Raw genomic sequence first — 22,939 nt, 5'->3', positions numbered from 1 at the left:
ATTTTCAATTCATCAATCCCATTACAGTATTTCAGCAAACTGAAGCTCTTGATATTTAGTAGGTATTTTTTTGGGAGAGTTTGTTTTGTTTTTTTACTTAATTGGATAAATAAAGTTTTATTCTACATAATAAATAATTTTCTCCAGTTCTATGTCAGTGTAGCGGACAGTAAATGTAGCTTGATCTACTGTCCTCCTGAAAAATATGAGATCACCCTTCATCACCCATAGTGAAACTGGAAATGGCAAATCTGGGGCAGAAGAGGAGCACACTACACAGAAAAGATTAGACTCATTCTCTTCTGTTTTGACAGAACTGAGATTGTGGATGAGCAAGGCTGAGAAGAAGCACTGGCTAAGAAAATGTGTGAGTGCACTTTCCCTCTCACACTTCCATTAAAGCATAATTTCCTGAAGAAAATAGAAACATTGATTATGTTGTTGACATCATCAAAATCCTAGCAACTCCAGGTTATCTTTGAGTTAGGTGAGTTTTCCTTTATTTTCAGTGAAATATAACTTCTGTTTAAATGGAAATAATATTAACTATTTGGCTCATAGCATCTGATTATTTGTATGATTATTTATTTTTCTTCATAGGCAGAAAAAGGTTAAACACCTTTGCTCTTACATGATAACAAGCACTAAGATCTAACTGAGTATTCAAAAATAATAGCTAAATTCCAACAGTAAAATTATAATTATCTTATGGAATATCATTGCATTTACCTGGATATAGCAAATATTTCTTGTTCACAAAATTCTAATTTTCACTTTCAAACGTCCCTGTTGTGGGTCTAGCTCTGTAGAACTGCCTTACCCAGTGGGGAATCCACAGTTAGCATTGGTAATATTGATAAATAGAATCATCCCAAGCCATGACCAAACTGCACAGTAATTTCAGAGCTACACTCACGTGTTGCTCCTCAGTGCAGCAACCCGCACAGGGCATCTTGGAAGGGAGCTGAACAGGCCCATGGTGGATGCCATGGTGAGATGGATGGGCATGATGCAGAGAGGATGACGGTAGAAATCTGTTTTTCATCATTTTTCACGCACACTCTTCCCAGCTGCTCTTTTTCAAAATAATTTTTAACTAGGGCTAATGCTTAACTCAGGGCCATAATCTCAAGGTAGATGGGTATAATGTGGATTGTATTTGTAATGTATTCATAAGAGTTAGTAAAAGTGGTTTAGAAACATTTCTGAGAGAGAAAATTTTACAGCTAGGCTTTATTATTAATTTGCTGGTATATAGTTACTTCTAAAGAATGGCTAGATTTCATTTGTGAACAAGTAAAAAGACTGAAAAGGAGAAAAATTTGTTTGTGTCAAGATTTTCATCTCCAAAGTAATTGTAAGCAGATGCAGAAAGCTTTCCAGACTACCAGACAGGGAAATCAGTGATTTTCAAACAAATAGGAATTTATTAATTTTACAGTGCTTTAAGAAAGGCAAAAGAGGGTGTCACTGAGCTTTTCATGAAACCCTGAGCTGTGTCTTTAACATACAGTAATTTAATTCTTGTATTCAAAGTGACCATAGTCTGATTTTTCTCTCATTGCAACCTAATCTACTTTTTAAGCTGTGTGACTGCCATTGGTAAGTACAGCTTTTAGCTGCAAAACCCTCAAAGACTGCCTGCATAGTAGGTGCCAGCCATCTAATATTGTATCCATGAAGCTGGAAGTGAGCACTCCAAATAGCTTTTAGTCCATCTGTGTAAGGAGTAACAGGGAAGTTGTAATGTGAGAACTGAAACCAATACAAAGAGGTGACAGAGTATTTTTCAGTGGGATGGTGTTTACGTGAGAGAGAAGTGTAGCAGAGAGGATGCAGAGGAAAACAATGTGAGCAAAAATGGAACAATATGGTCAATTGAAAAGCTGCGTGTAAGGTGATTTTAAAAGATTTTTAAAAAGGCAAATTATGATAAGGAAACAAAGGGTAGGATTTTTATCACAGATATTAGGACTGTGACAGGGCTTGTGTTTCAGGAGGTTGCACAGCACAAGAGTGATGTCTCCCATGACTTTGAGGCTGGGACAGATTCAAAGAATACGCCCTCAGCATCCTGTCACATCTCTGTTGTACAAGTTGTCGTAAGGATACTTCAGGTACCTCTAAACAGGCCAGCTCAAGTATCCAAAGCGAACTAGCTATGGCAGAAGGAATCTCCACACCACTGCTTCTTCATGATGCATTACTATTCAATGACAAATGTTGCTTTTTGTAATTGCTACAAAATTTATACTATTATTGCTGCTATATTTACTGGCAAATGTCTGATGAAAAACAGGTGAAACTAAAAGCACAGGAACAGATAATTTTTAACCAGAAATAGTCATGAATGAAGATGTCCTCTGAAAGCAATCATAATCACCATGAAAGAGGCCAAAGATCTATGCAGTGTTGTCATAATTTTACAAGGCTCTGTACAAATTCCTCCACTTATAAGTTAGGCTTTTGATTAAACATCAGAGGAATTGGTGTGTTCAACTCTTAGTTTTGCAATACCTAGCCGATACAAGCTTCCTTTCATTTTTTAATTATTGTCTCCTATGCTACAACTTGTAGGAATCATATTCACCAATTTATATTCATTCTTACTCTAGAAAATACACACTACTTTGAATTTATTGAATTTTGTCCTTGCTGAGAGGAGCTGTAGAAGGCAGAGTAGCTTCTACAAAATAAGGAGGACACAGCAAAAAGGATTAAAAGAAGGTGAAAGCATTAAAGGAAATTCAGAAAGAGGATATTTTTAGGGAGACCTTTTAGAGTAAAGATAAGTGACAAAGAGCTAAAGGAACAGAAATGAAACACCTGAAGTGAGCAGGGCCAGTGAGAATGGAAGACATTAAGCACTGTGGGAAGAAAACTCACATCATTAGAATGAGGCATTTACTCTCTCCTTATCCGAACGACAGAAGCAAGACAATCTGCTGTTTGTGTTATAAAAGTGTTTGCAGTGGGAAGTATGGTATATGCACACAGAAAGAACATCTGTTCGAGGAAGGCTCCTGCACATATAAAGCTGCAATAATGGGGTAGAAACATCTGCACAGCTTATAGCAGGGCCACCAGTAGTGCTCTTAGGTGGGGGAGGGTGCCATACATGCCACGTGAAGGGGAAGGTCACAGGAAACCTCTCTAAGAATGAAGCAGCTTGCTGTATATATCCTGCAAAGATAAGGACTTATATCCATGTAAAGGTTTTCCTGTAAACAAACTGCTGTGTTCAGTGTTGCAGAATACTGCTGTGGAAATGCTATAAACCCTGAAAACCACATCATTGTCCTTTCCCTTAATCATTAAAAGGACAATGCCCCTATTCTTATGTAGTCATAGGATGAGTCAAGGATTTTAAATAAAGCCCAAGCATAAAGGTTTTCCTCTGGCCACCCATAAGACCTGCAAGATCTTACAGCATAGTTCTGTTACTAACAGAACACCAAGAAATTCAGAGAATGAGTGGAACAAAATGAAGTGCTGACTGGCAGCTTGCTGGCAGTGCTGTTGGTGCAGTCCAATTTCAGGAAAATATGCCCTGGCATAGTTCCCTGCTCTGGCTATGCAGCAGCAGGTACCTGAAAGACTCCTTCCTGGTTATTTGGGGTATTGCTCCACTACAGATGTTGCAGGGCAAAGATGATTACATGATTTGGTGCCCTTTGCCTCAGTTCCTTTTTATTGCAAATACAGTTTCACATTCCTGAACAGAGTAACTTTGATTGTGTATGGAATTTATAGTGAGAAAAAGGGAGGAAATCTACAGCTCACTCAGAGTGCACAGCCTTCACAGGCTGGTGTTTGGCAGCATCATGTTTGTATCTTACCAAGGCACTCTTACATGCTTCACACAAAGCAGGCTATCCCTCTGCTCCTTTAAAACTCTCTTCCTTCTGACTTTGTGACTTCAAAGCTGGTCCAGAAAGCTTTACAGAAATTTTACAATTTTTGTTCCCTCAGTACGCTAACATTTGGGGCTCAGATATACATAAATGCATGGCTTTATCACCAGACTATTACCCCTTTACTAGTGTCTAGAACTTGAAGTGCAAGTTTTGAAAATTTTAACTTGAATATAGATAAATGAGCAGATCTTGATACAGGAAATATCTGTGAATATGGTATCTTGAGTGGCTACTTCTGCTTTTCTTGGCATTTCACTACCTTAAGTGGAATTCTTTTCCATGTGCAATGTAAGGGATGACAGAGTGCATCTGATGATTAGGCTGTGTTGAGCAGACACTTTTATAGCAAAAGCCTATTGCTGGCAATGGGAATGCATTTGTTAAGTTCAGCCAGTGATGGTTGAAGACTTTGGTTTGTGTTAAGCTTAAAAGATGACTTTTAGAACATGCAAACTTCTGTACATAATGTTTGCAGACAGACAAAATTTTTCATTAAATTTTTCTATTCTTTAATGTTTTGCAAAAACAGTCAACAAGTACTATTCTCAGAAATGTGACCAGAGTTACCTAATTAGGTACAAAAGATGAGTGTATTTTGTTTTACTGGAATTAGCAGGAGTAACAAATAAATGCTATTTGTAAAAAAAGACGAAGAATATGATGCTTAACACGACCTAGATGAGGAACCCAGGCGCCAAGACTAGGCTCCACTTTCCCATGACTCCCAGGGTAAGTCACTGGAGGCAAAGAGTGATGCCTCCAGTACAGGATATGAATTTGGGAGCTCTGTAAGAGCCAGTGTCTCTTCTGTGGCCATATATGGCACCAAGCCTGCCAGCTTCACTATTTGACTGGTATGAATCCTCTCCCTTTCCTGAATTGGTAAAATCCTACTTCAGAAAAGTGCTTTGGCACAAAAGTGCTTTTTGTCTTTTGGCATATTTCTCCTTAAGCATCTGAGTAACTCCAGGCGGGTTGAAAGACACTACATGTATCTAAAAGCAGTGGCACACTTCAGTGTTTGGAAAAAATACATGGGTAAAATTCTTCTGCCTTCCAAGCTTAAGCATGATGGCTGGTTTTTTGCTTCATTTTGACTTGGGGTGTTTTGTGGTAGACATCAAGCAGTTAAAATAAAGGTTTTATTTCAATTTTGGCATATTCCTCATTACTGCTTTAAAAAAAAACTTGTAATTTTCCTTGTGAAACATATGCTTAGCTCCACTGGTTCTGGAGAGTGTGTAAATGATACTCACCTTGGGAGAAAAGAATTCGACCTTGAAATCGGATACCCTTTCCAGAACAACCATGTGCTTTCTGGCTCTGGAACACTGCATTGCATCATGCTTCGCAGAAGAATTGCTACAAAGGTGATGGTTAGCAAATCTAAAACACTTTGTGAAAAATGCCTTTTGCTGGGGAGGGGAGCTGTCTAATTTTTAACATCAGAATGACCACACATGTGGTTAAAATCCAGATGGAAAAGAGAGTGAAAGACTTTGTCATTGGAAAATATATCTTTAACAGGGACTGTGTATGAGAGGAAGAGATCGGGTCCCTGTTGTCCATGTTACTGTATGTTAGAAGGATGCCAAGCTTCCACATTATTTTGGAGCTAAAATCACCCTACTTTTTCTCCTGAGGACTGAGAAATGTTTTGGATTTTCTGCACTGCAGAAAAGAGAAAAATCTGAAAATCTCACAACATGTCACTATACAGGAATACAATTTCCTTCCTAATTCTAATGACTTATCATTTTTCACAGAAAATAATGCCAGTAACATGTTAGGGTTTTCAAATAAGATGGAAAAGAGTAGTTTCATCACTGATGTTATGGTATAGGTAGAAGAGAACTTTAAAGCTGAAAAATATCAGCCCTCAGGTCAGAAGGGGCTTTTGCCCTGATCTTCCTTTTCATTCATTTTTACATGGCATTTATCTCCAGCCATAGAAAAGGTTATTACCGGGCTTCTAGATACTGGCCATATAAAAATGGCAATATTAAGCAGTGTCAGGTGAGACAGGGAGGAGCAATGACTGTAGTATTTTCCTAGATGATTTTGGCTGCAGTGCTGTCATGCTGTTTTGTGCAGGCAGAAGCGGAGGAATGGCATGCTGAAAAGAACAGTACAGACGCACTGGACATAGCCAAGCCAATTAACACCAATTATCACAGATGCCATTAGCTTCTGATAAAGAAATGTTAACCCCCCAGATCTATTATTGCCTCCAGTGTCCTGCAGAGGGGGGTGAGGGTGAACATGTAGCTACTGGGGATCTCATGGCAAATATAAAGAGCTGCCAGTGGCCAAATAATGTGCTCCTAGAAAATGGCATGGTCCATTATCCCTGCTGAAAACAGAGTGACAAATTACTGTAAAAGTACTGTACTACAGCTGAAAGAAGCCAATAATTTCATGAATTTTACAGGTACAGCCAACCATAACAGTATGTTCTAGTACTACCCTCTGCATGCTACAGTGCTTTACACTATAGTTCTTTTTACAGTGCTCACAATATAACCCTGTCCTTTCTTAGAAACATCCCTCAAGTCAGGATACTGGGAAAGTACATCTGCTTTACCCTGGTAGACAAATAACACTAGGTTTAAGGCACTATGGTATAACTTGCATGCTTATTACCACAATCCAATTCTGATTTCATCTCTGTTGATCTTATTTTGCTGTGCATCTGGTGAACAAGAAAAATGTTGCTACTGATTTGTACTAGAATTGAGCCTCAAAAATCTTCTGTGATGATTAATCTCTTCAGACTGTTTCCTGCATCTCATCCATGGGCTGACCAACTCATGCTGCTTCTTGAGTACACTGGGTATGAACATATGCCTTACCCAAAATACAATAATAACCTTGAAAATGCAATAATATCTGGAGTTGAATGCCAAATGCATTTGGTAGTGCACAGATGCACTGGAAAAGGGAAATGAAAAGAAAGGAGATACTTGGAAAACTTTATGAAACTACATAGGCAGGAGGTGCAGTACTTGATGTGCTTCTGTTTTGGATGTGGAAAACACTGGATGCACAATAATGGTCAAAGGAGAGAAAAAAACAGCAGGCAAAAGCCAGTTCAGTCAAAAACTTTGGGGTTGTTTTTACTTAAATAGAGTATGCTGCATCATCACAGATCACTGCTAGGGAGTCCTTTGTTAGTGAGAAGAAATTTAGCAGTAAGGGCCAGTTTGCAATCAGTGACTCCTTTTTGGAAAAAAAACATATTTACTGAAGGATGAAGATCTTTCTTATAGGGAACCTAGTTAGGAAGGGGTAATTTTTGCTCTGAACTTAACTGAGGTGATTCTTTTGAAACAAACTAACTTTGTTAGTGCTTTTTCTGTGATTTGTAGATAGAAAACCTTAAGAACTGTGCAGCTGGTTTATAAATATTTTGAAAAGGGAAAGATTAAATGATTGATTGGTGTCAACAATATCCACATAGCAGTGTAAATACAGTCTGTGATTCTTCTGTATAGTATCATCTGAATTTGGGATCTTAGTATTTCACAAATACTGATTCTGATTTCTGTCTGCTGCAAAGATCATTGATAGTATGAAAGGAAAAACATACATTAAAGAAAAAGTAGACACGTGCAAATAAGACTTGTCCCATTGACCTGTGTTAAATAGGCAAGAGTTATCACTCCCTTTTTTGCAAAGCAAACTCTTGAGCAAAGGCAATGCAGAAGACACTGGTAACACAGTAGAGAGCACAAACTGTTTTCTTCCAGTCTAACCAATTTTTTACTCAACCACAATTAGTTGCCTATTGCCAGTGGTGGTTCTGGGGCCATAGAAATGGATCTATGTTAGAACTAGGTTTGATCTGGCTAATACAGTGGTTATTAAATGACGTCTCTCTGCTCCAGTCTGTCCTACGGCTGGGATAATTCTTAACTTTGTGTTTTGTTTATTGGTTGCATTTTTGATGACAGCATCTTTTATAATTCTTTGATTTATCATCATCAGAGGAGAAAGCAGGCTATAATGTTAACTGCTGGTATCAGCACAGAGAGACAGGACAGGACTATAATTGTTGGAATTGTCATTCAGATGTGTGTGACTTGATCCAATAAATGCAGGCTTCTGGCACCTTTGTGAGTGATGCTTTTACAGCAGACTGCTGCTTGAGCTTGTCTTGCAAGGATTCCCAGCAGCAGAAAGAGCTACTGCTTTCAGGTTCTCCCCCTTCTCTCTCTTCCCTAAAGGGAAAGTCTGCATAGCTCCCTCATATGATCAAGTGGATTTAATACCATGAAATAGAAGAGTAAGAAGGGACTACCTATAAGAATGCTTTTCTTCTGCCACATCTTTAACTGCTACTAATATCAGACAGCTAGGACATTAAAAACTCAAGAAACTTAAGTAAAAGAGCCCAAAGTGGGCATCCATGTTCCTCCTTTACCTTTATTGCACTGGCAAATTTTCCAGTATCAGACAAAGGGTACACAAATAGCAGAAAAATGCAGACAGGCTAAAATGCAAACTTTCAGAAGCTGGCTAAAGAACAATACTCTTTCTGTCCTGAGAGATGGAGTAATCCAGTAAAATCTTACCACTGGTTCAAAGCATGAAACAGAGTCAAAGATGTAAAAAGACTCTCAGTGGATTAAACCAAATCCACAATGGCAGCCAAGCATACCAGCTATAAATGTTCTCACTGAGCCTGCGGACACGGATGCTCTCCGAGTCTCAAGTGATAAAGCACTTATACATTTGGCTTTGGGCCAAAAGATTTGGAGATCTGAGGCAAAACTGATCACTTTAGGAGAGAGTCTGCTATGGGCAATTAAAGGCAGATTATTGGATTAAGATTTGATGCAAATTTGAAGTCCTTCCTTTTCTTTCCAGATTTATTTTATTTTTCTTGTCTTCTTTGTCTCTGGGTAACTATAATTGAATGCGTCTTTAAACTGTAAATTGTAATTTTGCTGTCAGCAGTGGAGCTTTAATTTCAGATGTTTATTAGAAAATTTCTCTGTGAGCCTCTGAGTTTTGTTAGCTGGAGGGACTTGAATCAATTGTATAGCCTCCCCCACAAAGTCGTGGACAGTTTATCATGTTTTGGTGCTTTGAATGTTTTATTTGCTAGTGTGAGAAGAAGAGATAATCTCTGTCCCAACCCATATTCCCCTCTTCTTCACTGTAGTCGTGTTATTCTGCACATATTTGTTTTTAGACAAAACCATAGAGTCCCATCAAGGTTCCCTGTCTGGGAATGTGGCTCCGGTCCACATTTATGGCCATGGAGAATCCACTGTGATATTCTCTTCAGAACTGCATATAGAAAGGAAGGTTTCCTGTTATGTAGATGAAAAAACACATCTCTAGTCAGCAGTGCTGCTCTCATGAACTGCTACTGAAAAATATGACAAGAGTAAATGAATGCAGAAAAATGGAGGAGAAACAGTCGCAGGGAGAAGTCAGTTTAATTTATGAGCCCCCATTGCTTCTTCAAAGGAAATATATACCCTCTTGCAAAATAAAAAAGGGGATGGAGGATAAAAGCAGCAGCTGAGGATTCTTGGAGTGCAGGAGAATCCTCAGCTGCCATGGAAATAATGAGGACGGCACCAGCTGTTCCCAGTCGGTCCCACACACTTTGGGGGCACTGTTGAAAGCCAGCTGGTGCGCACTGCTCAGGTGATGCTGTTGGTGAGGTACAAATGGTGTGTGCTCAAACCACTAAGGAAAGGTTTAAAATGTGTTTAAAGATCATCGTGGCAATGTGGAACAGCTTCTTTTCTGCTTCACTCAGTTACGTTTTGTAAAACATACTCTGGAATCATGAATGTGTGCCCATGGTGAGTAACTGAACGATCTCACTGCTGCATCTGTGCCTTTTCCTCCTGTTCTCTACCCACTGCTCTGTGACTTCACTGCTCCATGTCCAGGGTGCTAGTAGGCTCTTTGGTAACTGGGTTTTGTGTCTGTGATGTCATATATTTTTACATCAATAATCTGAAAATAAACAACTATTTAGACAGTAAATGAATGGAGACGCTGGATGGGACCATGTCACCCCAAATTTTGGGGGGATTAGACCTTTCTTTCTGAACCTGTTTGAGAAAACGTGGCATGATGTGTTTTAGCCATGTTAAAGATGGATAGTTAAGGAAGTTTTTATTTTTCTAATCCTCTCTCACAGTGCACCACAGGCTTTTACTCTGTAGTGTCGCTCTATCTTGTGGAGTCTTGTTCCTTAAATAGGTATGTGTCTGCAGAGTGTACCTCTGCCCCTTTACCCATTGTGCTACCTGCAAGAGACAGCAGAACCAGGCAAACCTTTCATATCTGCCAGAAGAATGGGGCCTACTTAAATGCTGTGCTGCAACATCTTAGTTATATGATGGCATTATGTCGCTGTCAGTCATTCCACGCAGAGCTCTAATATCGCTCACTCTCACTCTCTCAGTCCTTCTCGCTTCACTCTAATTGAACCCCTTATAATTAAGATAAATTCTGAGCAATCAAACCTGGAATGTGGATGAACAGTCCCTTGTGCAATCCCAAAAGTTCAGCTTTAGGAGGTTACTTCACTACGCTGTAAATCATTATCCCAGTTTAACTGCAGCATGTGGGACTGAGAGTTCTTGGAAAAGCTTGCGACAGCAACTTCATTTATGAAGATAACTCAGTAGGAAAGGTCCTCTATTTACAGCTGCGTGATTTTATAGGGCAAACTGGATTCTTTAATGTTAGCACCTTAGCAATCAGTGAGAGACAGTCCAGTGCATAGACCCTACAGCTCATTACCAGAAAATGAGGTGTGACTCTTGAAGATGGATTTCCAGTATCTGTTAGTCACACCAGCATTAAAAGATAGAGGGGGACACACAGCATACAGCTTATTTTACTTAGCTTGAGGTACAGCCCTCTACTGATGAGTAACAAGGCTATGATGCAGAGGTGCTATGAGTCAGAGAAATACTCATTGTATGGTGGGGAGAAAAAAGAAACAAAGAAGCTTTCAGAAAGACTAATAAAAAAATAAGAATATGCTAATTCTTGTAATAAAGACCAGAAACACTGATGTGATTTGAATGGTCGTGAAACTAGAGGTGTTTGGACCAAGACCATGATTGCAGCTTCAGACACTTCCCAAAGTTCTCCCAGCGCAGAGGCCAACAGAAAGAACAATGTTTCCTACAGGATTCAACAGGATTCTGTATTCGTTGGTTTTTTCCAATCAAAATTCATTTATGCAGCTTTTCTGTTGTTGGGCTTGTACATAGTGTTTTGTGGCCTGGACCTGGACCTCTTTGACTGTTTGGATCACTCTTCAGACTTCCTTCCAGTTTATATTTTTGGGAATGTTTTGTGCTTGGCTCAATCCTGATTTGGTGTTACAGTACAACTGATAACTTCTCAGATATTCCTCAGTTTAGGTATGACTTCACTGGGATGTGTTTTGAGTGAGTCTGGACCATTTCTAAGTTTATGTGAAAGCTTTATCAAATCATTTGGTGCATACTCAGGAAATTGTAATGAATATCACCTTGCCCTAATTGTGACAGCTGTCTGAGGGGAGACCTATGAGGGGCTCAGAAGACTGGGGTATCTCAATGTTTATGGCTGTTTCTAAGACTGCTCTTCAGAAGCAATTTACAAAGTCACATACTGATTCTGACTATGCAAGTAGAACTGCAATGTGAAAAAACGGGTGGGTTTTTTCCTTTTCAAATCATCTGGGGTTTGAATTTTTTTATTAGGATGCCTTGGAATTATGGTCTCTTGAGGCAGTACAGCATCACGAGCACCATATGAAATGTTCATAGATGTCTTGTACACCATGGCAGTTTGAGGGGAAGGACCAAATATGCTTTTACCTCCATGTTTACTATCTTGACCTTTCACTCAGGATCCAGCCTTAAATTTCATGATAAAGCAGCTAAGTCATACACAGATGTGCTTGACACAGTGGTTTAAAGACCAGAAAGAAAAGCAAATTTCAAATCTGAAGGAAGCACAGATGTCTGGTTCCAACAGTCCAGACTGAACAGGGAAGGAGGTAAGTTTTGTTCAGGTTCAACTTCCCTGGAACATCTTGCTTCACTCTAAAAGAATTTGCAGACATTTTGTATGCTGTCTGTGGGGATCTCCAACAGGAATTTGATATCCTTAGGACCAAGAAATTTGACGTCCTTAGGGCCATTTCCTTCTTTCCCTTCATAGGCCACTCTTTTGGATGTGATTTTGTCTTAGACTATTTTTTATCTTCATAAAGTGAAAATCTCACAAAACCAAAAAAAAAACAACCCAAAAAAACCCAACAAAAAAACCCTATTGATTTTGTTGCATTAAAATCTTACCATGAAATAATTGGGTAGAATCTGAAATCATGGCCAAGAAATCGCCTTTAGTGCGCAAAATCTCTCATTACATGCTCTGACACTATTTCATTTTAAGTTGTCTGAGCTGTGGCCCTTCTTATGTATGAAGCATTTTCTTAAGGTTGTGATTCACCCCTGTGTGGAAGTCTACTACAAGCTAAAGACAGTCAAATACCTCTCAAACTCTCAAAATGTCTCTTACGTTGGATTCCACTCTGGGGGAGGAAACAAATGGATTGTTTTAAATATATCGCCCTGTCTGGGATCTCTTTCTTCTGTATGCCAAATGCTGAAATAAAACCTGATTTATCTTATTAGGTAGGAATTTATATCTTGCCACATGTATTTCTGAAGATGATTTTTCCTCCTAGTTTGGGACCCGATTCTCTGAGGTGCTGAGCCTCTTCAAAGGGGTGCTGAGCACCTTGCATCTTGCTGAAGTTCAAGGCGGGGTGAACTCACTCAGCACTTCCATGATTAGGCACTTTGTGACTGTGTTAAAGCTTTTCTATCAGAAAGAATTGCTCTTTTCATGGCATTTATTACATGTCTCCTTGAGTGTCCTTTGCAGACTCTTTCTGCCATCTTTCTGTAATACAAGGAAATTTGATCCTGGAGTTATGGTGACAAACCCTTTCAAGCCACGCCACTGCAGCTTTTCTTATCACCAACAACCATCAGTAGAATTACAGCTTTCTATTATTTTGGTGCTTTTTTTTTATATTCTATGATACATGGGCTTGAAAACTCAAGTGCATATTACTGCTCAGAGACATAGAAGATGGCTTTCACATTAAAATCTCTTTGAAGAAAGGAGTAAAAGGGGGAGGGAACACCCAATTAAGTAATTACCTAGTTGTCTCAGTTTATTGAGAAATAAGTAATAACTCATTAACAACAACACAGTTCTGGGTGACTGGTAAATAACCGCCTCGAAAGCTCTTTGCAATGGTAGTGGCAAACTACTGAGAATTTCCTGCTGCCTGCTGTGTTCCGCAGTCTTGCTCTCCTCTTCCTTCTTCTGCCACCCAAGCACTTCTTCCTTCTCCACTTATGTTTCTAACCTGGACTTGTGTTCCTGGAAATCTGTTATGTTGTTGGCTGGTGGGTTTGCATGGGGCCAACTCCACATTTTTAAGGGGAACTGCCACAACTCAGGTTGATAACAGCTGAGGATTTAAGCCTTTATGTATCCCTTAATCCCCCCAAACTAATCTAGGCAGGAATATAAATTGCATTATAGATGCATACCCTTAGTTTTTTAAGTAAGACTTGTTTGTGAGCATTTTTATTATTATTCTCCCTTTAGCTCACCAGTGTAACTCTTATTTGTGATCAGAACACAGCTGTGAGGCTTTTAATTTATGTGCATTAGCATCTCCATTTGGAAAAGTAACAGTGGCCTCTCTGAGTGGAAACTGCTTCTAGACCTGTTTGAAATAGAAATGGCTGATAAGCTAAAGTTGGACTTATTAAGAGGGATTTTTTAAAGAGTTTTTTGCCTTAGTTGACCCAGTTTCAAAGTTTTATTCAAAGCTGAGATAAAGAATATTGGCTGATGCACAGTTAATGGAAAACCCTCCATAGATTCTTTCTCCGTAAGCGTCATCACCAAGACGTTAAAGTCCAGGATGATATTTGTCTAGAGCCCTTAGTCAGGCTGCAGAGCCATGCCTGATGTCACCCCTTGTTCTCTATTGTTACTGAGGATGGGTATGAAGAAAAAAGTCTCCCCTTTGAATTCTGCATTCAACAGACCAGCTGAGTCTGTTGTGTTGAGTATTACAGGACTGGATGGGCCAGTAACAGTACTTTGGACAGTTTTCCTGGGCATTTGTAAAGAAAAATGGAAAACCCATGTCCTTAATCCTCTCCCACATCTAGCCATGCAAACTGTATGGTTTTTCTCACAGTTTTAGGTTGGAGGTGTACCAGCCAGATCTTGATCCATGTGGCAGAGCTGGCTGCTGGCTGCTTCTTGCTGCCAGCAGCCTCCAGGAACACATCTGGGTGCTATGAAGGGTCAGTTTAACTTTGGAAACTTGCCTCTTTCTGGCATGCCTCACTGCCTCTGTTTGAACTTTGGGTTTCTCAGTCCATGAGCTGCCTCAGTTTGCTCCAGGCCATCTGCTGTATCCCCATGATGTTGATGGGTATGATTATGGGGAGTGAGGAGTAGGGACTGAATGGCATCAGGATAGCAAGTCAGACCAGGGCCTCAGATTAATGATAATTAATTTGATTTTAAACTTTAAATTTATGTTTCCTACCAGTGGTGTAAGCTGCTCTTCTACTGGGCATTGAATCTTCTGTCCTTCATTTCACTGCTCCAAAGTTTCCTGTCTGTAAAGTTGCTACAGTGCCTTCATACAGAAATTAAAGTATATGCTTCTATTTTCAAGCAAACCTGACCTGATCTCATTTCATAGAGGTTGGGTACAGAGTGTGTTTGACAACATGAGGGAAGAAAAACAGCTTGGATGAAAAAAGTTGGACATATAAAAAAAAAAAGTGTTTTAAAATATGTTACTGGTATTTTCTATCTTGTGTAATCAGATTAATCAGTATGCAGAGCAGAAATCCCAGAGCCTTTAGGTCAGTTTGGACCAAGCTTTGATGTCCTTGGGCTCTGTATTTGATGTACAGTTGTATAGTGTTGCATAACCCTCCCTTTGCAAACATTAACAATAATCTAAGGTTCAGGCTGAGTGACAGCTATGCATTGTGAATAGGTCTTTTTAGGTGGCAGGGTGATGTAAATAAGAATGACTAAGCCATGCCACATAAACAGAATTCACCATATGATATTGTTCCCTTTGCATTTTTCTAAATCTTTTGAAGCTAGGGAGGGGGAAATGACAGGATGCACAAAAGAAGCACAGCTCTCAGCTCAGCAGTCAGTTGGAGCTTGAGATTTGAATTGCAATATCTCTGCCAGATGGACACAGATACCTATGAGGATGCCAGGACAAGACTGCTTCTTAGAGAGGTCAAGTGACCCAGTGTACTTCACCACATCTGTAAATTGAAAATTAAAAACCTGGAGGCATAATTGTCATCATTTCCAAAATTTAAAGAGACAAAATTAATTTTTTCCTCTTGCGTTTTTTTTTTTTACTCCTTCTTTGTCTGGAATATAGATTAGAACCACATTCAAGAAGGCTCATTTTTCCTTGTCAATCAGTAAGGGCAGCCAGTCAGACCTCATCAGTGTAATAATAGATGTTCAGAGTGAATTAGTTAGCCTGATCATATCAGAGGTGACACAAAAGAAGAGAGGGGAATACTTTATGGTCTGCGGTATATTCACTTCTCTGGTAATTTGTCCACATCTGGAAAAGACAGGAAACAATCCCCCCTAGTTATGGCCAAACAACTTCAGCAGGAATTGAGGTAGAAGATCACCCTCTGAATGATGCTGGTCTGGCCAAAACACCATGCTAAATGCTCTCCTGTGCCAAGAACTTAAACATCCAAAGTATGCCTTGTTTGCCATTTCCCTCCTCTTTAAACTCTGACATATCAGAAGTCTGAGATTCTAACGTCCAAAACTTTGACTACAATAAAATTTTCAATTACTTGTTTTATACTTTATTCATTATTTGTTGTTAATACAGCAGAGTCTGCAGGTAATCTAGACTCTGGAGAAAATAGACAGAGAAAATGCAGTGAGAGAGCTAGAGAGCATTTTGGCTTGGTCTGGATAAATATGAATGATGGGGAAGTAAGCCTGGCTTTGCACTCAACAGACTTCTGTGAGGGAAAGAGAGTAGCTGATATAAAAGCATGAACTTTACTCCAGGATGGGTCAGGACAGAGAATGGAGATAGGACTGGCTGGTGTCTGAGTGAGTGTGTTGCCCCAGCTGCAGTCAAACTGTAAGGATATTTGCCAGGGTACAGAAAGGGAATACTCTTAAGAGCATTAGGACAGACCAAAGGGCTAAGATAGGGAGATGAAGCGAGAGCTTTGAAGATCCCATCAGAGAATCAATGTGGGGCAGAAACAATAGCCAGGTGTGATGGAGAAGGGAGGGAGGTTTCACTTCTATTACTTGCCTAAGGCAGGTTCACATAGCTTTATGGAACAATTGAGATGGGCAACCAGACCTTATTGTCTGCTGGCATCACCTCCATACAAAGGAAGTTTCTGGGGAACAGCAAAGAGGTTATTTGCTCTCAAGAAGAGGAAATCAGCAGGTTGCTCCATTAGTGATAGATAACCTTTTTGTTCATTTAGATACTTCTGCAATGCCTGATGTGACAGGGTACTGTTGCATTGTATTGCTCAGAGTTTCCCTGCAACTTTCTGCATGTAAATATTTGTTAAAAAACACAGACCAAAAGACAAATGAGGTGAGTTGTAAGCCTTTTGTAGTTGCACTTTTGTAACCTTTGAGGTCTTATGAAAACAGACACAACTCCCTACATTTCCCCAAAAGGTACATTTGCTAGAAGGATCAAAATACATATGTAAAAGCTGCTGAGATGAGAACAAATGAATATAAATCTAGGTACAAATAAGTGTAAGCTAGATATTTTCAGATTTCTGGTCATCAGAGAAATGAGATTCTGACCAGACACTAATCAGAAATTCAGCTGGTTTTAAGATGAAGATCAGTATAATTGCAAAAAAGTCTTAAGACATTAGTCAAGGATAGCAAGTACCTGGATGGCATCACTGAAGAAGATTTTCTGGTCCTTTTATATGTATTACATCTTATTTAATGCTGCTTTTTTATTGACAGGGCCTTGTGGGAACGTCTCACCAGTTTGAGAAATTTCAGTGTGACCACTTAAGCACCTTTTCCTGGTAACCAAATTTGATTGTCCACAAAATAATTTTCCCTACTCCCAACACACAAATAAGCACATATGTACACACTCATGTATACATGCATACATGTGCAAATCTATATACTTATATAAACTTATATAAGTATATAGATTTATATACTTATAAATATTATAAACAAACAGGAAACACAGGCTGCTATGAATGAATCAACAAGAGATTGAATGGCAATATTTACAAAACAGAATAGTACTTTTCTAGGTCCTTACACTTTGACACTTAACTTGGAGCTTTTACAATGGATATGTTTCTTAAAGTACAATGATTTTTAAAAATCAGGTCTGTGGAAAGGGCTTTTTTGGGGCATTCAAAAATCTAGTGTCCAATTAGTATTTGAAAAGTTATACTATTGTACAATTTAAGTGAGAAGAAACCTTAATTTGCTTTGGGTCATATAGTTTTATTACTTAGAAATCTGTTTTCACAACATGAACTCAGTAAGAACTGCTATTTTTAACTACTGTGATGACAACATGTATGTGTCTAAATAGAGGAAATATATATCTACAGGTCCTTGCAAAAATTCTTAAGAGTCAAGATCTGTGGCTGTTTTTTTCTTGCAAAAATTCCAACTGGTGATTTTTTTTTTTTTGCCTACAGACATATTTAGGAAACCATTTCTAATTTATATTGTTCCATGGAAGACTTGCATAAAGCTATTAATATAATACCAGATGATTTTGGGAGGGGAGTTAAATATTCTGTGCAAATATTGACTCCCAAATATCCAGCACATTCGGTAAACTGAATTATTAAGTAATTCATAGGCTAAAATGAGTACAGAGGTTCAAAGCATTTATCTGAAAAGAAAGTTTTCCAAGACCACAACCCTTCATTAAAATTTACTTAAAGGAAAAAAAAAACCACAAAATCACATGACTCCTAATGAAATGTAACATCTCCTCCCTCTCCACCCCTCCACTGTCTGAAAAATTAGCTTTTTCATTTTGAGCACTGTATTAGTCAGAGTATTTATTTGATCAGCATAAGTTTCAGTAACTTCTAAAATTTTGTTGTTATCCATTAATGTTTTCTTCACTTTTGGAGTGCCCTGCATCAAGGCTCGAATGTTATTGGTGCACAGAAGCAGGGAGATGTTTCAAATTTAGTCTTTTTTCTTCTCCAATACAGAGAATACGAAATACTGTTTTGCAGAAACTCTGAATAACTGTAGGAATGTCTGCCTCAGAGGAGCCATGTATTATGCACCCATCTTCTGGTTTCAGGTTTTTCTTTTTTTTCTTAGGGGTAAAAAAATTCTTGTTGCAGTGAAATCTGCCTTCTGGAGTGAGGGTGTATCAATAAAATAATATACAGTTCAGAACTGAGAATATTTACAAAATCCATTAAAGGTTTTCTGTTCCCCAGCTGTTTCTCAGAAGGCTCACCATCAAGATGATTCATACAAAAAAATCTTAAGTAATTTTTATTAATACATTTCCAAAACATTTTCAAATACATTGAGACAGACTATTTAAAGTTGTGTTAGCTGTCATGGATAGCCTATGCAACCTGTCATCAGATGGACAGTTCTTCATTGATTTCTTTCTTTTGACAAGAGTCTCTGGTTTTACATGCAAATTTGTCATCTTAAATTTATCCAGGATATAACTGTTCTTATCCCACAGCCACGCTGCGAATCATGTACAGTATCAGTGTACTGCTTAATTCCCACTCGGACGCTATCGGTGAGCCTTGAAGGAGAAGCAGCAACTTTTCACTTTGAAAAGTTGCACTTGTGGTGTCTCTGCAGCCTGATACTAACTCTTTTGAAATATTCTTAGAGACAGCCTCCCCACTGAATCAGCCTAAGCCGGTTCGGAATGCTGCCATGTGTGCTAGGATAGCTTCTTGGGAATGGTATAGCAGATGCACAAATGATCAGCCGCAGTACTCTTTGAAAGCTTTAGAGAAGGTGGCTCACCTTAAGATCACCAACTGCAAATTTCCAGGGTAACATGCCAAGGGAATGCCAATAGGGTATCGACTGCAGCTGGAATCATCATGGAAAGATGCAATTTCTGGCAGAACAATTGAAATGTACAGCCATGCTTGCCAGAGCATTTTCTAGCTGAGTGGCAGCATTCAATGAAACAATTGAAGAGGCTCCCAACAATCTGATCAGTGGCAGAACAAAGCCATCTTGAAGCAAGCCTATCTATTGTCACGAGTTTTTTGGCAGAACCAGTTTTCCTTACTCATAAGCTTATGATTGACCCTAAAAAAATTTACTAATAATTGAGCAACCTGGTTCAGTGGAAGGTGTCCCCACCCACAGTAAGAGGGTTGTAATGAGGTGATTTTTAAAGTTCCTTCAAACCCAAACCATTCGACGTTTTTATGTATGTATGTATGTATGATTCAAGCTTCTCAGATGGGTACTGATCAGAACATGGAATATTGCCACTTTTGCTCTCTTCATACAATATGAAGGATGCATTCTGCTTGGATGAGTTTAGAAAAGACCATAGAGGAATTTTCTGAAGAAAAGAATATTAAATTTTTAAAACCTGTTACAGCAATTTGCATCTAGCAGCTTTCAGAACACTTCAGACAGTTTGGTTTACCTCTGAATAATGTGCTACCAGTGTCTGACCTGGAAAACAGGCTCTGAGAAGCCCACCTTTCCTTTTGACACCACTGAGCCAAACAATCTGGGGTAAAACCTCAGCTGCTGTCAAAGATGTTACCGCTGAAGTCAGTGGAAGCACACTGATTTATATTAGCAGAAGTTCTGGCTCTGTGCCTTCTTTTGTCTTCCATCCCAGTTCCAGGGTTATAACAGACCACTCCTGAGTCAACTGGAAGGATTAGACTGATGATTTGGTATTTCAGGGATTAAAATGCAGCCTATGATGGAGCATATGGTCTTCTTCTGCCCTTTAGTATTCCTATATCATGCATCTAGTGCAATCTGCTGCCACAGAAATAGGAAGCCTTATAGCCTACTAGAAATAGAATAAATAGGAGATATGTAAATAATAGAACCCTATATAAATTATGAAAAGAGCACAAAATAAGTTTATTACCCCACGAAAATGAATTGATTAAAGTAGGTGAGCATTTCTGAGCTTTTAAAAAACAAATGACCAAAGCTACAAATTATATAGGTCTTTAACAGTACAAATAAAGAAAATTAATAACCAGACCAGCCAGTATTAAAGATTGTGTGGCTAGAGAATTCATCACTCTATTGACCCGAACTTTGGACCGGTTACATATCCCAGCTGTAATTAAAACATACACACAGTTTACCTGCCTCAAAACTGCATCAGGTTACACTGGGTTAAACTAAATGCCACAAGCTTAGATGAATCCAGAAGGGCTTTTTCCTCCTGCACTAAAATATGAGATCACTGCCCTTTATGTTTCAAATTGTATCACGACAAACATTCTGTGTAAGAGGATCCAGCAGTTTATATTGCAAATGCACCACAGTTTCTGCCAGCACAGAACTGGCTTGTATTTTTTTCACCCTTTTTTTTCAAGTATTCTAAGACACTGCCTTAATCCTTCATTAAACAAAATTATCTCTAGTCTCATTAAGACTCTGGAGTTCATTGTAACTGGCACCAAGCAGAAAAGAGGCAAAGGGAAAGAACTGGGTATCAGCAGTGATAAAAGGCAACATGCGTGATTCTTTGGTGCTGAAATACCCTTCTGCCATGGCTGGCTGTAAGTGAATTGGCTGGACAGATTTTCCAGATCCCCTGAACGTTCCTAAATTACTATACTCACCCAATTACAGTCCTCAGGGGTCACATTTCATTTTCTGAAAACTGGTAACAGGCCACCACAGCTGATGAAATGATGTGGGTATCCAGGCAACTATTGTGCTGTTTGATTAATATAGCAAACACTTGTGTGGCATGATCTCACATACTTCCAAATGTTCCACATGATCTGCCGCAAACTGGAGATCATAAAAGTTTGCCTCATACTTACATTCCCAGTCTTGCATGGATCAGATTTTCCATATGAAAATATTTATTAGCAGTTCTTATTACGCCTCTCTTTTGTATGATTTAACCCCCGACTTTATGCATGAAGTGTCTAGAAACAGGTTGATTTCTGCTTTCTCTTCTCTTCTTTTTTCTGCAGTAAAATTTATTCGCTTCATTTTATGCCAGTTAGCCATAGTAAAGTTCCAGGTATTACCATAGATAGATTTGCCAGAGAGTTTTAGTTCCTAATGTAAGGCCACTCCAGTAGACATTTTGAACAGCTGTAACCTGGATATGTGTCTAAGGGTACAAAAATTGCAGCCCTTTGTTGCCAGAGAAATAAAAGAGAGATCTCCATACTAGCCTAGTTCTCTCCCTTTACTAGAGAAGATCTGAGTGCTGCTTCTACTTCAGATGCCCTGAAAGTATATTTTTTTAAAAAGCAGATCCAGTAAGTGGTATTAGGACTATGTACGAATATCTAAGCTAGTTTCTGTTTTGAATCACACCACTTTCTGCAGGCAGCAGACTCACTCTGCTTTGCAAATGCTGGAAAGAAGAGCAGACAGAAAGAAACAGCCTGTAACTGATGTTCCCCAAGAAAACTCTGCAGCTGCAAGTCCACAACCCAGACAGCACCTGCTACTCGTCCCATCGAGCAGTTTCCATGGGGTACTCAAGGGGTTAATGGAACCTGCAGTGAAGTGTTTGCTTTGTTCTGTTTGAAATCAAACATCTGATCTTTATCTGAGGTGACAGGTTTAATGTCTTCCTTCTCTGACAAATTTTTACCCGAAGAGGAATGCAAACACATATATTGGTGTGGTTTTATAAGTGTTCATCTCAGCAAGCCAATATTGGAAGATTCGTCCCCTAATAAACAGCAAAGCCATGAGCTTGTGTTGCTTGCTTTAAAACTTATGTCCCTTACATCATTTAAAAGATTTTACTTTAGATCTGTCAGGGGTCAGGTACTTTGACAGAGCTTTAGGCAAGGTGAAGTATCACTGTTCAGCAATGTTGACTTCCCTTCTCTTTTTTTTCTTTCTCTTGCTGTTTCTACTGCATCTTATTTAAGTTAATATTTGCAAAATATCCTACTGCCAGCCTGATCAAGGAAAAAGCCTTTCTCTTACACATGGCAGGACATGTTTTGGTCAGCAGAAATTTGCTTTAGACAAGGTCTCTCACTTTGGCTTGTTACACTCCCTTCCTGAGGAATCAGAGAAGGGACAACGGTAAAAATTAGTGGAGTTGATGTGGACAGATGACTGCTCTGGAAACAGGACTGTGAAATACAATCTGTTTTAAATAAGCCAATGAGGATTCACGAAGCTATGGTAGGTGGCAGGTATTTTTTTTCTCTCTATATATATAAACTTTATATACTTGAGTGCAAAAAATACTGTCCAATTCAAAATGACTTTCCATCACCTCTTACTTATTGGGGAAAAGACTAGATTCTGCTTTGACTGAAACCTTTGTTATAGATATGAATCATAAAACAGTTCACTAACAAACATTTCTAGCTGGATTAAAAAACATTCTTATTTAAGTAATCTCTCAGTAACTCCCTGTCTGGATGGTATGATAATGTTGAAAGTACCTGCTGGAAACATTGAAAAGTCCATTGTGTTTTATCATGAAGTTTTCATTTTGGCTTAGTCATAAAAATGCTCTAAGAAAGCTTTTTGTCTGTGGCTGTTTGGAAACCCAAAGTGTTTGGTTAGATCACAAATTAAATGAACATTAAAGGTCCTAAGTTGGTCTCTAAATTGGGGTGGGAGAGTAGAGAAAAATTGCAACTTCAGGATGCTTCCAGTCAATCAAGCAAAACTTATTTTCAGTGTTTTCAGGAAGAGTTTTGATCAAC

General features: G+C 38.9%; 1 protein-coding gene across 8 annotated transcripts in view; it reads left to right on the top strand.

Annotated features, from left to right (window-relative positions):
• The window catches only part of LOC111925258 (uncharacterized), an 87,571-nt gene that overhangs the window by 36,858 nt on the left and 27,774 nt on the right, over positions 1-22,939 (top strand). For 2 of the 8 annotated variants that reach the window (XR_015288441.1, XR_015288445.1), the window contains 3 exons: positions 315-487; positions 16,508-16,623; positions 17,016-17,080. The exons of 2 other annotated variants lie outside the window; for them this stretch is intronic. Coding sequence is in view for 1 of the 6 variants with exons in the window: in XM_086894415.1 (XP_086750541.1) it covers positions 16,519-16,623; positions 17,016-17,080 (170 nt within the window). In the remaining 5 variants the exon portion in view is untranslated. Of the gene's footprint in view, positions 1-314; positions 488-16,507; positions 16,624-17,015; positions 17,081-21,587; positions 22,407-22,939 lie in introns of all 8 variants that reach the window. 4 more of the 8 variants (XR_015288443.1, XR_015288444.1, XM_086894415.1 and 1 more) reach the window with 4 other exon arrangements.

This window comes from Cyanistes caeruleus, chromosome 1 (genome assembly GCF_971803275.1).
Source record: "Cyanistes caeruleus chromosome 1, bCyaCae1.hap1.1, whole genome shotgun sequence".
Classification (NCBI taxonomy): Eukaryota; Metazoa; Chordata; class Aves; order Passeriformes; family Paridae; genus Cyanistes; species Cyanistes caeruleus.
Note: the sequence above shows the minus strand (reverse complement) of the source record. Positions and strands in the feature narration are given on the sequence as shown.